The 15,918-nt window shown below is 43.9% G+C and overlaps 2 protein-coding genes across 3 annotated transcripts in view; one reads left to right on the forward strand and one right to left on the reverse strand.

Moving 5' to 3' along the window:
• Positions 1 to 15,918, reverse strand: part of TOMM6 (translocase of outer mitochondrial membrane 6) — a 47,188-nt gene that overhangs the window by 29,512 nt on the left and 1,758 nt on the right. The gene's annotated exons all lie outside the window — the stretch shown is intronic.
• On the forward strand, positions 2,580 to 13,343 carry USP49 (ubiquitin specific peptidase 49). Its single transcript, XM_057700696.1, has 5 exons — positions 2,580 to 3,920; positions 5,238 to 5,442; positions 8,103 to 8,211; positions 8,759 to 8,964; positions 9,942 to 13,343. Exons 1-5 carry the CDS (start codon positions 2,583 to 2,585, stop codon positions 10,130 to 10,132), a joined length of 2,049 nt encoding a protein of 682 aa, XP_057556679.1. The 5' UTR covers positions 2,580 to 2,582; the 3' UTR covers positions 10,133 to 13,343.

A 15,918-nucleotide genomic window follows, 5' to 3' on the forward strand; every position in this document is an offset into this window, starting at 1 on the left:
AATTGCCAATCTTTTGATTTTTTTTTCTCTTTTCATTCTTTTATTACTGACTTTCTTTTGTGTCCCCAGTAATTGGTTGTAAGCATCATATGTATCCAGCTTAAATTATTGATTGGTAATAAGTAGCAAAAAGACAATTCATTTATTTACCATTTTACGTTTTTAATGAATGTCTTTTAATTTAGCTATGCCCTACAAAAAGTAAACAGAAATGGTTATTTCAGTACTGTTCCCGGCTGGGTGGAGAGGTAATTCTGACAGAACACCTTTGACCACTCAAGTGTCTTGAAATTATAAAGGTTAAAAAAGGAAGGAAGGAAGGAAGGAAGGAAGGAAGGAAGGAAGGAAGGAAGGAAGGAAGGAAGGAAAGGAAGGAAGGAAGGAAAGGGAGGGAGGGAGGGAGGGAGGGAGGAAGGAAGGAAGGAAGGAAGAAAGAAAGAAAGAAAAAGAAGGAAGGAATTCCCTCCCAGTCCAGCAGTTAGGACTCAGCACTTTCACTGCCATGGGCCCAGGTTCAGTCCCTGGTTGGGGCACTAAGATCCCTCAAGCCGCGTAGTACGGAGGTGGGGATAACACATGATCTCCTCTGTGAAGGAGATTATATCTAGTTTAGGAAATGGAGAAATACATCCATAGAAATGACTTAAAGGGCACTTAGCAACAAGTCAATAATTAGAAAAATAATATAGTAGAAATCCTGACAGTACTCAAAGGAAAAGCATGATCTGACTTGATGGAAGATAATCTGGGTTACTTTTCCTTTGTATGATTTAAGAGTTTCTTATATAGGGAGAGGGCCTCTGCCCGGTGGAGTGGGCAACTTAAAAATGGGAAGGATCTCTGGTTTGGTCCTGTGGTATATTTGTGGGTTTTAGCAATAAGGCCAAGCCAAAAAGGCATCTGGAAAACCAACTAAAGGAACTACTCAGAGTGCTTGGGATTTAGAACTTCTCTGGGTGTCATAGAACTGTATTTGCTCACAGAAATGAAATGGACAAGAAATGGGGTGAAGGAAATCCAGATTTATAAGAGGAACTGCCTTTAGGGAATTTTAAATGCTGGTATTGGGGTGGGGGTGGGGGCAGTCAAGTTTCCAAAGAATAAAAGGTTTTCTTTTAGAATAGCCTCTTTCCCTTGGAGAACTTGCTTATTAGGCTTCTCTGATGAACAATGTTGAAGAAGCAATGTTAGAAAGACCAAAAACAGAACAAAACAAAACACCTCAGTATGTTACTACTGTTTTTAAAAATAAAAAGCATTTTCACATATATCATCCAGAAGGTTTGCTTTATTTCTTTTGTCTCAGTAGTTTGGTTAAATACTATAACACAAGTAGCCACTACACCTCTTGTCCTACGAGTCAGATTTGTCTAGTTCTGTAGTCACCTATTCTTTCAGTAAGGAAGGTAAACATTTTCCTGTCCTTTCTACAAGATGTAAATGTTCTTTTCAAAAAGACACTTTGGCTTAGTTCCCCAGGATTGCTGTGACAAAAATGCGATAGACTAGGTGGCTTATAAATAAACATTTATTCCTCACAGTTCTGGAGGCTGGGAAGTCCAAGATCATGGCACCATATTCCATATCTGGTAAGGACTAGCTGGTTCATAGCCATATGGCTGGCTTTGCACCATGTCCTCACATGGAGGAAGGGGTGAGGGAGCTCTTTTATAAAGGCACTAATCCCATTCTTGAAGGCTCATCCCATGAGGGTCAACCTGTTCATGACCTAAGGACCTCCCAAAGGGCTTACCTCCTAATACCATCACCTTGGGGGGGGGGGAGTTAAAATTTTAGCATGTAAATGGGGGTGCAAATATTCACACCATATAAGACAAATAAAATGTTAGATTGAGGCTCAGTCTACCTACTTAGCCGGATCTTTGGACTCAAGAAAATAAAAATGATACTTGGTACTGCAGAGGACTTTGTCTTTCTTACTCTCTTTTTTACCCTATCTTGTTATATCTACTTTGAAACACAGTGAAACTGACCTGAGATTGCCTTTTTATTTGAGGGTCTTCATCTCTCCTACTGGTATGTGAAACGCTATCTGTGCTTCTCCTCTCCTTGCCTCTCCCCTGTCCCTTTTTGCACACAGCCAGGATCTTGCCAGTATGAGATGGAAGGCTTTCACTTCCACATCATCAATTTAGAGATGGTTCAAAATACAGTACAGGTTTCTTTCCCCTGGTGACCAGTTGGGTGCAATGTGAAATAAGGGTAATGACATTTCCAAATCAGCCTTACATAAAAATTAGCTGACATTCAAGAATTAAAATAGCTTTAGAAAATGTAAAGTTACACATTAGTGCTAAGGTCTGCTGTGTCGTTTAGTATTTTATGATTATTTCTTTTTAAGGAACTTAACTGTCTTTCTGTAAAATTGCTTTTCTTTTTCATTTTTTAAACTTCCTTCCAAAGGAACCAATTTTGAATTGAAAACCAATGACTATTGAGTGGAAAATGCCGATTTGCAAGTCTTTTTCTAGGAAAATATTTTGCTGAAAGGTTTTTTTTCTCTCTTTCTCTCTGGGGTCTGTTATCGTGCCAGGTTGAATGAGTGGAGACTTCTATAAGACATGGATAGATGCAAACATGTAGGGCGGTTGCGGCTCGCCCAGGACCACTCCATCCTGAACCCGCAGAAGTGGTGCTGCCGGGAGTGTGCCACCACCGAGTCCGTGTGGGCTTGTCTCAAGTGTTCGCACGTGGCCTGCGGCCGCTACATCGAAGATCACGCCCTCAAACACTTCGAAGAGACGGGACACCCCCTAGCCATGGAGGTCCGGGATCTCTACGTGTTCTGCTACCAGTGCAAGGACTACGTGCTCAACGACAACCCGGAAGGGGACCTCAAACTGCTGCGAAGCTCCCTCTTGGCGGTCAGGGGCCAGACGCAGGACCCGCCGCTGAGGCGCGGGCGGACGCTGCGGTCCATGGCCTCGGGCGAGGACACCGTCCCGCCGCAGCGCGCTCCTCAGGGACAGCCGCAGATGCTCACGGCTCTGTGGTACCGGCGCCAGCGCCTGCTGGCCAGGACGCTGCGGCTCTGGTTCGAGAAGACCTCGCGGGGCCAGGCCAAGCTGGAGCAGCGGCGGCGGGAGGAGGCGCTGGAGCGCAAGAAGGAGGCAGCGCGGCAGCGGCGGCGCGAGGTGAAGCGGCGGCTGCTGGAGGAGCTGGCCAGCGCCCCTCCGCGCAAGAGCGCGCGCCTGCTGCTGCACGCGCCCCGCGCCGCCGCCCCGCGCGCCGCCGCCCCGCGTGCGCCCGCCGGGCCCCGCCCGGCCCCGCGCCGCGCGCCCGCCATGGCGCCGGGCGTCACGGGCCTACGCAACCTGGGCAACACCTGCTACATGAACTCCATCCTCCAGGTGCTCAGCCACCTGCGCAAGTTCCGCGAGTGCTTCCTGAACCTCGACCCGTCCAAGACCGAGCAGCTGTTTCCCAGGGCCGCCAACGGTAAGGCCCCGCTCGCCGGCAGGCCGGCCAGCAGCTCGGCCACGGAGCTGTCGCCCAGGAGCGAAGGGGCCGAGGCCTGCGAGCGCGAGGGACCCTGCTTGAACGGCGGGACCTCGCTCAGCAGGAGCCTAGAACTCATCCAGAACAAGGAGCCCAGCTCGAAGCACATCTCCCTCTGCCACGAACTGCACACCCTCTTCCGCGTCATGTGGTCCGGGAAGTGGGCCCTGGTGTCGCCCTTCGCCATGCTTCACTCGGTGTGGAGCCTGATCCCCGCCTTCCGCGGCTACGACCAGCAGGACGCGCAGGAGTTTCTCTGCGAGCTGCTGCACAAAGTGCAGCAGGAACTTGAGTCCGAGGGCACCGCGCGCCGGATCCTCATCCCCTTCTCCCAGAGGAAGCTCACCAAACAGGTCTTAAAGGTGGTGAACACCATATTTCACGGGCAGCTACTCAGCCAGGTAGGTGTGTGCTCAGCCCAACCCCGACTGCCCACCACACTGGAGCGGGGCTGGTATAGTAGTTAGGCTTCCGGTGAGTGCCTCCCCCAGGCTGTTGGCCTAACTAGGGTAGCCAACATTTGCCGTAACTATGCATAGCCAAAGGCGGCCACTGTCCCTTTCCCTGTACTGTGCCACGCCCTGTTTGGTGAATTTGCCTCCTGTCTTCCCAGGCAGATTTTTAGTTTAACTTACCATATCACTTTCAGTGAATGTCTTTAATCTTTAATGATGATGTGGGTGATACAGTATTCCCATTGTTACAATCAGGTACCCATTGTTGGCATGCCATCCTTTGATCAGTTTTAGGAAATTGAAGAGTTTGCCTATAAACTTGGTTCCATAGTTGTTTGAAAAAGCACTCTTCCTTCCAAGGCATTCTTTACATACGAGCGAGGGAGGTGGCTAGGAGGATGCCAAAGGCCTAAGCAAGCCTCCCCTCCTGTTCCCCATTACCTTTCATTTCCTTAGCTATCTAAGGACATGAGTGAAGACCCATAAGGCTTTGTAAGAATATGCAGAAAGAATCTGTAGAGTTAAAAAGGTGGGCAACTGAAGAGATTCAGGTAAAACCTCTACACCGTGATCCTGAGGTTTTGTGTCCTGGTATTTAGGATTTTAAAAGAATGATGAGTAGGATGGGAAGAGAACGTTTATTTAGGCTTGTGTTTTTCAGCATGTGAAAGGGGAGTATTTCTTGGCACTTCCTCTACCCCCCCACCCCCGAGGGTCTGTAAGAAGAAGGTGCATCTGGGAAGGTTACAGCGGGGGGAGGAGGTCTAATCACAAGGTACTCGGAGGCTCTTGGGACACAGCGATCGGTGGAGGGATGCTGCAAGAAACAAGGGCAAAAAGAGGCAAGCTGGGCTGGATGGAAGGAGCAAAGTCTGGAGAGAACAAAAGAATGAGGATGAGAGAAGCAGATAGGAATCTGCAAATTCTCCATCTCAGACTGATGGTGCCTTGATGACTCCACGGTAACTTCCATCTGTAATACTGCAGCATCGAATGGCAAAGCATACTTTGTGAGAGGAGAAGAGAGAAAGGGGTAGGTAATAACATCTGTGCTGTGTGGTTTTCCAGTTCCAGCCAGCATCATAGTTAGAGACACGTGCCAGAAGTGATATGTTCTAATTTTCTTAAAGTTATGTTTATTATTTTAGTACTACAGTTAAATGTTCTTTTGAAAACTGTGCATTTTTGGTTGTTATGTGCTAGCAAAATGTATGTGGGAAGCATGGAAGTTATATAACCTATAAACCAATCTTTTCATTCTAGGTCACATGTGTATCATGCAATTACAAATCCAATACCATCGAGCCCTTTTGGGATCTGTCCCTGGAATTCCCTGAACGCTATCACTGCATAGAAAAGGGGTTTGTCCCTTTGAATCAGACAGAGTGCCTGCTCACTGAGATGCTGGCCAAGTTCACAGAGACAGAGGCCCTGGAAGGGAGAATCTACGCTTGTGACCAATGTAACAGTGAGTGCTGGGGGGAGGCGGGGGTGTGTGTAACTGGAATATCAGTTTAAGGTGTTTCACTTGCCACTTTACTCAAAAGTAACACAGTAATAATGAGTGGTTCTAAAGCATCTTTTAAATATTCTTTTCTCCCATTTTCCTGAAAACAAGCATATGGACATTATATATTATTAACAAAACAAAACCGTACCTAGGCGTTGGGCCTCCTTTGACTCCTGCTGTGATTGACATTAGTTGTTATCTTGGGAGGCATTTGAAAGTACGGATCCTGAAATGGGGACTCCAAGACTGTGAGTACCTAGCTTCATTAATGTACAGGGGTCCTGCTTAAATTCATGAATACAGACTCTCATAGTTCTTATTTAGTCTAAATTCAGGTGGCATAGCCTGTTTGAGGGCTATGGTATCAGAAGAGTGTGCTTTTGTCCTGAATTTGTAGATTTAAAGTCTGTCAGAAGTGATGCTAAGCAGGGGTACATGAGACCAAGAAAGGAAGTCATATGGTGCGTTGCTCTCTGGCAGCTTCATAGTTGTTTTCACATCCCTGAAAGGTTCACATCTCAGAAGGGTCATAAGGAAGTACTTCTCTATCATGGCTTTAATTGTAAAGTGGAATTTTTTCCATAGGGTTCTGTGAGTATCTTATGCACCCATCATCCCCACCCCTGTGTCTCACCACACTAACACTTAATGCGTTTGCTAACCCAGCATGTACAGAGGAAATGCACAGCAAATACTTTGAAGCTGATGTTTGGGGTTTTTGGTGTATAGACATTTGGAAACTAGGATGAATGGACTGTGCAGAGATCTGAAATCAATTTGCAGCCATATTATAGTTTGGACTACAAGTTTTGGGAGCAACAATTTTATAGTAGCCCTTTTAATATTTTTGCATATGGTTTTTTAAAGTAGTAAATTGTGGGAAACCTGTTCTCTCTGAAGAATCAGAACAAAAATCAAGTCACACCTGCTGTCATTTTGCCATTTTAAAACAAAATTTGAAGCGCTCTTCTTGGTTAACCATAAACTCACCTATCCTGTTCCACATTGAGATATAAAAGCAGTGACTTAAATTTCTTAGAACAGTATCTGTTTTTTCTTTTTAAAATAGTGATTCCTAAAGCTTTATACTTGTAAGGAACAGAAGGATGTTAGCAGCCTTAACTCTATCATTCTCGGACTTGATAGATAAGGCAAGAAATACTTTTATTTATTTTTGCAAGAAAGGATTGTTTTTCTGGTTGCCAGATGTGCCCATTTATCAGCATTTCTGTAGACAGGTTCAAACAGCAGGGAAGCAAAGCTATGGTGAAGGGATGAGATGCACTGATCTGTTGCGTGTGAAAGTTTCAAAGCTATCAGTCTTCCACCTCTGTGTGACCAGCTTAATCAAATGGGAGACAGAACTGATCAATCTCAGTTGAATAAGTAATTTCTTTTTCTTTGTGAATTTCATTTTAGGGAAACAAAGCCAGATCTATATTGTCTTCATCTTAGCTCACATACTCCCTCTGCTGAGAGCAGCAGTCACTGCCAGGATTCCGAGGCAGAGCGGCAGTAATTTTCAAAAATCTCCTGGTGAACAGGAATGTAAAATGAGGCCAGGCCCCTCTTTGAATTCTCTTTCTGCTCATGCCCTCACATATCATGACTACCAGCCCTAGTAAAAGCTGCATCTAGCTGCTGTAATCTGTTATGAGAAGCAACAGCTCCTACTGTCACAGAAAGCTCCATGATACGTCATCTGGCTGTGATTTGCTACCTTTTCACGAGTGGTACAGACAGGACTTCAAATCAGATGCCAGGCTCTTCAGACACTGAGACCATGACATCAACAGCTCAAAGACAATTAGCAGACACCACACTGGACCACTAATTTTATATCCCCATCCATTCACTGATTTAATTAATATAATAACAGAGCAGTCATCAGTAAATGGTTATAGAGAAGGCTTCTAATGGAAATTAAGAGAACTTCTTTTCCACTGTTTACTTACTATAATTTAGAAATGCATTGTGCCCACAATTCAGTATCTTTAGAAACAATATTGGAGTCTCAAGCACTGGTTCTGCTTTGGACTGGGTGTATTTGGCTAGCCTGTCAGCCTTGTCCTGCATGTCTAGCAGTGTGCTATTACCAAGAAACATGTTTCAGAAAATAGGTACAGCATAAAAATATAAAACCAGCAAAGTTTCTTTTCTAAATATTTGTACAGGCCACAAGCAATCCACATGGGGAAAAAATCTGTTTAAATGTGCTGTCCTTTAGTAATCCTGTGCCCTCTTACCGTTTCCCTAAGCCTGAGATATATGCATTATCCCCCATTTTACAGGAAAGGAAACTGAGGTTCCTTTCAAACAGTGGGAGGGACAAAGAATGCACCTTACAACTGAGTCAGCCTTCTTTAAGCAGCCATCCCAAGAGTGCCACACAGTCATTCCTTTCATCTCAGCCAGAACTTCCGTGGCCACACCATGCAGGCATGTGAGGCTGGGAAATGCAGTCTTAGAGAGGGTCACATTGCTGTTCCAGATATAAGTGAGGTTTAATACCGAAATAAGGAGAATGCATATCGAGTGGCAAGTCACTGTCTCTGCCATAGCTCGGAAAGAATGAGTCTCCTCACGATCTATGTCTTATGCCTTCCCAAACCATATAGGCAAACGACGAAAATCCAATCCAAAACCCCTTGTTCTGAGTGAAGCTAGAAAGCAGTTAATGATCTACAGACTACCTCAGGTCCTCCGGCTGCACCTTAAAAGATTCAGGTGAGCTTGCTCTGGGCGTCCCAGGTGGCTGTGAGCTGTGGGAGTAGCTACTTCAAAGGCTTTGGCGAGGACAAATATCTTCTTTGGTGTTGGGAAGAGAAACCTGTTCCCTAGAGGCCTTACACTTTCCATGGAGTGTATGGCTCATGCCCAATGAGGCAAGCTGACGTCGGAGGCCAGGACTGGGCTTCTGTTCTCATGGTCCTATTTAATCGGCTAGCCTGCACTGGGTGTCTGTGCTTGAAGATTTTCTAGTCTCGCTTGGGCTTTTATAGAGTCATCTTGAGAATAAAGAATGAGATAATCTGTGAAAAGAAGGGCAGGAGGTAAACTACAAAGAGAGTATTGCCTGAATTGCTTGTTTAGGGATTTCTGGTTTTAGAGAACATCATGTAATACTCACAGGAAATATATGTGAACATTGATTACCACTGTCTTGTTATGAAAACCAGAAGGTTAAATTTTCTCCATTCCCTGTTTCACCTACCTCTACCTCTGATCACACATGCTATTTCTTAATAGTAAGAAGTTTATATCCATGTTCTAGGTGGTCTGGCCGTAATCACCGAGAGAAGATTGGGGTCCATGTCGTCTTTGACCAGGTATTAACCATGGAACCTTACTGCTGCAGGGACATGCTCTCCTCTCTTGACAAAGAGACCTTTGCCTATGATCTCTCCGCAGTGGTCATGCATCACGGGAAAGGGTTTGGCTCAGGACACTACACAGCCTATTGCTACAACACAGAGGGAGGTGCGTGCGCTTTACTCTGTGGGGTGGGGGACACGAAAAAGGGTTGGTTTGTCCACATTTCATTCCTTTCCTTTTATTTAATCTATAGGGGGATATTACATACATTAAAATCCAGTACAAAGAATCATGAAAGATGGATTCGAATTTTGGATATATCACTAAGTAACAGCGTATGACTGTTCTAAGAATTGACAGGAACTAACATGTAGAGGTGCTGAGCACAGTGTCTAGCACTTAATGGTCAGTTAACGCTAGAGGTCACTATTATAGTACTTACGCTGCAGACTTCAGTTTCCTTCTTGGTTTTGCAGAAACGGTATGACCTATCTAACTTCATGGAGTTACTGTGTGAATCTCACTAGCCTCAACTCATAGTAAAGCCGAGGATACTCACTGAGCACTTACTATGTCCTTACTACCTCCCTTACCATGGGAGGTGTAGGGATACAGGGGCCCTTCCCAAGGAGCTTTCAGTCCCTGTCCCCCAGAGCACAGCCTCCCAGCTACTGCGCTGAGGCAGGTGGGCTGCTGATGTGTTTTCAGTAGTGTACCCATCTTGAATCCCTCAGCCCTTGGGGTAGCCAGAGTGAGCATGTGAAAAATAACCTTTTACTCCAAGTTTTCTTTTATCACTCCTATTTACATTTTCCCTCTCCTCCTCCTTCTCGTCCCATCTCTCAGCCCCCAGTCTCCTGTCTTTGTAGAAAACCATAATGGGCAGTGAAAAAGCCTGAATGAAATGAGGACAAAAATTAGTCAATTGACACTGTGAGCAGTATTGTGGTGGGGCCTGCGGGGTTAAAACCAGTGGTTTCAGGGAAGTCTATTGGTTTCATTTACTTGTCCCTTCTTCCACCACCAACAATCAAGGGTGGATCTGTTCAGAACTCCTCTGTCCCTTTCCTCATCTCCTTGTTTGCCTGCTGATTGAAATATAAGTTGGGTAGTCATATTCTCTCTTTCATTTGGTTTCCCAGGTTTTTGGGTCCACTGCAATGACTCAAAGCTGAATGTATGCAGTGTCGAGGAAGTGTGCAAAACTCAAGCCTACATCCTTTTTTACACTCAAAGAACAGTTCAGGGCAATACAAGAATCTCAGAAACCCAACTCCAAACTCAGGTGCAGTCCAGCAACAACGATGAGGGCAGACCACGGACCTTCCCCTGAATGGGAGGCACATATCAAGGAATGGCTTGCTTTTAAACTATTGGTGTCTGTACATCTTTCCTCTTACAGGAAATAAGGTTTACTGCAGGAACAGATTACTAGGTTTGCCTCACTGGGTCTAAAGCAGAAGGTGCCAGGTGACTCATGTGCTATCAGAAAATTTGTAGTCACTTTCTTTCATATGGGTTTAGAAATTCCCCCCTTTGTTAAAACAAATCAAAAGGAGTAACTTCTATGAAGACTCTTTCATCAGTTGCTTCTGAATATAGAGGGATCTGGTTGGAGGTAAGAGGGAGTGAACTGGTCACATCCAGCCATGTTTTCTTTCTATTACGTGATTCCCCTGCTAATCAGGACTCCTTGCAACACCAGAAGAACCCTCCTGATGTGAGCAGCCCTCGACAGAATATGCAAGGAGGGGCTCTTCGGCTGGATAGGACTGGTTCCAAGGCAGGAGTGCAGTCTTAAGGATTTTTTCCTACAAAGGAAGTAGCCCTCCAGGGTTGAAAATTTGCTGACTTCCTTGTTTTAGGGGATAGCAGTTGAAGAGTGGAATGAGATGCATGGAGCAAATTTCTCCATGCAAAATGGGAGGTTTTTCATGTATCATATTTTCCCTGGCTGCTGCTGCCATTTAATCATTCCACATCTTCTGAGATGGCATGAACATCCCTTCATTCTAAAGAAGGAGCAGTTCATATGGGGAAGCAAGAAACTGGTACATGACATGTTCTTTGTGGCATGCTGAGCATAACAGCACTTCTGGCTACCCAGTTCTGTAGCAAATCCCTGGTTCAGGTCTAGGGCAAGCACACAGTTTGGTTTAAATTGGTCTTTAGGTCAATTGTCTGAGGCTTTCTCAGAACTCATTTGGGTGGGAGGCAGGTAGCCAGTGGTCCAGGGCTTATCTAAATGCCTATCACCCATTCTCACCCTGGTCCAGCATTCAGCTTTTCTTAACCTGCAGCTTATTTCCTGTTCACAAGGTGTGGGAGCTTTTGCTTTTCTAAAGCTTAGGCATCTTCCTATTATATGTCTGAACGCTTTATTGCTGACACCCCGGCCTGTTTCCTCCAAAATCTGCTAATCCCTTCTTTACCCACCCACACTCAATCCATCAGAAAAAAAAAAAAAAAGTGCCCTGTCCTTAACTCCAGTGCTAGTAAAATACACCTTTCTTTTTTAAACTGGGTCAGTTTCTAAGTGGCATGAAATTGCCCAGATGGAGACCCTCTGCCCTATCAGGCACCACTGAATTTCCCTTCTCAGTCCTTCACTAGTAAAAGTGAATGCAAACCGTAACTCTCACTGTGGGAGTACTGCAGCCTGCCTCAGCCTGTCGCTCTGAATGCTCATCTTTTGACTGAGTATGTCATAGTAACATTTCAATTCAGGTAGAAGTACAGTTGCCACCTGAAGAGAATAGACGTGAAGGGAGTTTGGGTATGGGTGGGAAGTTGGGAAAAGAGAGGCTAAAGAATGAGGGTTGTAGCTTTAGCGATGTTGAGGAACCGCATTTTCCGAGCAGATCTGTAGCATTTGCTGTTGACATCTTTTGAGATGAATTCTCCCATAGGACCTGCCAGACAGCACTCAGACTTGGAGGAAATCTGACAGAAAATGGCTCACCCTGATAAGGAAAAGGGGAGTGACTATATTTTAAATTAAACTTGCTTTTTCCAACACTGTGAGGTTTCTGTAATATTTAGCTTTTATTTGGAAGCGATAGCGTATGGCATTTTTTATGCTATTTGGTTTATATTGTCTACTGCAGGCTTCTTTGTACAAGCTTGGCCCGGGCTTACCCTCACCTGGACACTGTTTTAAAGTGTCACAGCTGCCCATGCTGCCAGAGGCTCTGATGTGAGGCTATATTCTCTAGATCCACATTTTTAAGTTGGCCTGATCGGTGATGACTTTTTATGGCAATAGAAAAGCGCACTGACTCCAGAAAACCAAGGAGAGTAAAAAGGGAAGGAAAATATAAATTGTGCCTCATCTTTCATTGAATGCTATATTTATTATTCTAGAAGAAGAAAATTTACAAATGGAGAAGTACAATAGAGCATCTACTTCATCCCTCAGGCTGTCGGGGGGGAAATAAAAATAAACATCTAATAGAAAATTAAAAGATCTTCAAATTTAATTTTTAAAAATAGTTTTATACCAAATATAAGGATTATTAAGCAAAGGACTTTGTAAAATAAGAGCTTAACTTAGCTAAGCACGCATTGTATCAAATTAATAAAATCATTTAAAATGAGTTGGAATACAAACCAATACCAGAGTCCTCAATGAGCTGCACACACTTGAAGGTGCCCCTGCAGTCAGACACCTCAGGTACCCAGAGGCAGCAGCACTAGACGCTGTTGAGAAGTTAGTATTTATGGAGATTTTTATTAAAGAAGAGAGTTTCCTGCTGCATAAGCCAGTGGCTGTTGTGAGGGAATTGTCCCTTTGCCTTTAATTTATTTACATACTGGAAGTAGATGAATTTCTTAGTTGCATCTTACTTTAAGTCAAGACATTATAAAGAGAAGAGAGTAAGAACCAGGTAGAAGTTGACTAGATGCTGCCAAATCAAACCCAAGATCTCCTAACTGAACCTTACGAGCCTGCTTCTCTCCCAGACAAGCAGTCAGAGTCCTGTTCTAGGAACCCTTTGTAGTTGGCTGGTGTGTTTACTTTTTGCTGTAGCCAGCCAAGATGAATGCACCCTGGCCCTCAAAAAGGATTTTACCTCAATCTAGCTTGACCCTCATACTTGTGGTTGCCTCTAAGAGCACCCATGCTAGTGTTTAAAAAAAAAAAAAAAAAAATTTAGGAATGCCCTCAACAGCCAGGAACTGAAGCTCTTATTAAAGGTGGGCAGATCTCTTGCCTGCTTTGATCCAGCCCCTCTCAGGCTGACAGGGGCAGTGCCACATTGTAAAGAATTTCCAGAAGTCTTTTAAAATGTCATGAATAAAATTGGAAACTATGGAAGTATTAATGTGTCCTATGGACTCAGAGCAGAATTTATTTTTGTTTTTAATGGCAAGGCTTCTAGAGTCAATGATTGTATGAGTTCCCCACTCTGGCTGTGCTTACAGTTCCATCCAAGTGCAAGAACTAATGACGTGGGTTGGCTGGCAGCGGGGCATGGCCCTAGCCAGGTCCCAGCATAAACACAAGAGAGGTCATCGACAGTAGTACAGAATGAAAACTTGGTTGGGTGTGGGGGGGACGGGGGTGGGATGTGGGTGGGCAGGGAGGGAGAAATGGAGTTTGTTTTACCTACTGATAAAGCTTTGTGAACTAATTTTATACAATTCATTCAATTTGGTGCCTTGTACCCGATTATGGTTTGCATGGGATTGAAAAGATTAAGGGAAAAGATTCCTTCTTGTCATTTCAAGTGGCAAATGGGTCTGTATAGTGTAAAGGACATTTGGTATCAGACTTTCTAAAAGCATTGCATATCTTGTGTGTGTGAAAGTGAATTATTCTTACCAGCAAGTTCTGAAAATTTTACTGTAATGTCCAAAATCTTTGATTATTCATCAGCGTCTCCTTTTTAGGGCAGACTATGTGCCCCATTCCTTTTTACCACCCCTTTTATGTTCCAAACATTAACTCAGGCCTTTTTAAAGTCAGGCTGGGAGGGCTACCCCTTCCTAAACACATACTGTATCCCTATCCGGGATTATATCTTATAAGTGGAAGGGTTGCTTTTCCAGCTGGTTGGGGGAGCACAAATGTTCAGAAAAAGGTCTTTTAATTTTCCTAATGCTGGGCAACATATGGTAGAAGTCAAACAAAAATAGTTCCTCCTAAAGTGGTACCTTCATTAGTTCTGAAGTTCTTCTGCACAAAATGTCAGGAAGCAGTATAGAACACAATCCCCTATATGTGAACCTTTAGACTGTAAGACAAGCCAGTGCACTGTGTTATATGCAAAAAAAGAAGGCTCAAAGAACCTATCCCAGCTCCCTAGCCCCACTCCCTGGCAGCTGTTGACTGGGATGGTGCTGAGTGGCTGTGGAAGAGGAAAAGACCTGGCCTGCTCACCTGCAGGGCTGTAAACACAGCATGTTCCTTTTACTCCTACCTTAAGGTTTCCACTGCTCATGAGACGTCACCAAAGGGTGTTTAAAAAGCTTACCACTTAAAGCACATATAATTGGGTCCCTCAGCCTAATGACTGGCCTAATTAGGTGAGAAGGTTTTATCTTTGGAATAAAACCTCCCATAGCCACTTAGTTTCTTTACTAGCTAAGTATGCATCTCCCTGGTGGTTCAGATTCTTTTTTGAAGTTAGCACTAAAGCTGAAAAGCGCCTTCTAAATATGACTGTGAGTTTAGTTTCTATCTTCCACGTTTAAATTAACCATTTTCTTGGTCTAGGGCTTTGACTTTAACCACTGTGTACTCAGCCCAAACACTGCTCTAAGTACACCACAGCCACTAGAGCACTGAAGAGAATGGTCATTTTTGTGGACTCTTTCCACACTAACTTCTGCCAGCATGTTTCTATTTCAGATCTAACTAGGTAGTGTAAGAGATTTTCATAGTACTGTCACACTGTGTTATGTGTTTACATCCTGTCATATGGTGTTAACTAGCCTGGGCTAAACACCATATGACAGGATATAAAATTGACTTCCCTTAAGGAGAAATGTTATGTGTTGAAATGCTGAAGCCAGTACTTTCATTTACAGAATTAATGATTGTTCATCAAAACTTGGGGAAATTGTAGATTTGGTAGCTTTAATCTGCTAAATTCTTATCACTTTCAGGAATTAAGCCAGCTTAAATGAAACTTTACCTTACCAGTTTATGGCTTTATAAACCAACCAACAGCAACACTGTTACTTGAAGCTAAAACATTAAATTTAAAGGAAACTTGAATTATGCTTTTGGAAGTTGCCGTGTCTTTAATTTTGGTCAGGTGTTGATTTTTAGCTTTGAAAATTTTTATCAAATAGAACAGTTCACGATTATGAATAGATCAGGTAGCAGACTTCAAGGATGTAAGTTTCACTCCTATAAAGAACAGGAGGTGCTAGTAATTCTGGTCTTAGCGCAGTGGTCTGATGCAGGCTGAAGGGGCTTAAAAGTTTCCTTCCTGGTCACTATTTGCGGGGTTGATGGCTTCAAACCTAAGCCTTGCTTCATGGATGTTACCTTTCCTCACCTTAACAGCCCAGTAAGATATAAACCTGTCAGAGCATCTGTGGTCTCCATGTAGACTCTCAAAAGATCCTGCCTCCATGGTAAGCCAGCCACAGGCCTGAATTCATACAAGCTCAAACTCCTTCCTCCTAACAGATGGGACCTCCCTGATTAATGCTCAAAAGAGAATGGTGCTTTTCTTTAACATATAAAAAACTCTAATTCTCTAACAGCTTTCTTAACCAGATTTATGCGAGCAGGGTCAAGAAGGACCATTTTATTCTATTTACCTTTAGTGAACAGATGCTAGAGACAATGCCTGTCAACTAACAGGCCACTGTGGTGCATTTATACTGACCGTCCTTTCCAATTCATGGTCTTTAATACCATACCAGTTTCATAGGAGACTCGGCACGGAAAAGTAATATGTATTTCTTTTTAAATGCCTAGTAGAGCAAATCAACTAGAAAAATTGCCAAGGGGTGCCAGTCTCTACATCCACACCTTTCTAAGCCTACGTGATTCTTCCCATGCCAGTTCCTTACATAGTCCATTTCCAAAGAACCCCAAACTCCTGGACAGTGGCACTACCATGAATTTTAGGGTCAGAAAACATCTATTTCCTTGTGAAG

This window comes from Hippopotamus amphibius, chromosome 11 (assembly GCF_030028045.1).
Source record: "Hippopotamus amphibius kiboko isolate mHipAmp2 chromosome 11, mHipAmp2.hap2, whole genome shotgun sequence".
Classification (NCBI taxonomy): domain Eukaryota; kingdom Metazoa; phylum Chordata; class Mammalia; order Artiodactyla; family Hippopotamidae; genus Hippopotamus; species Hippopotamus amphibius.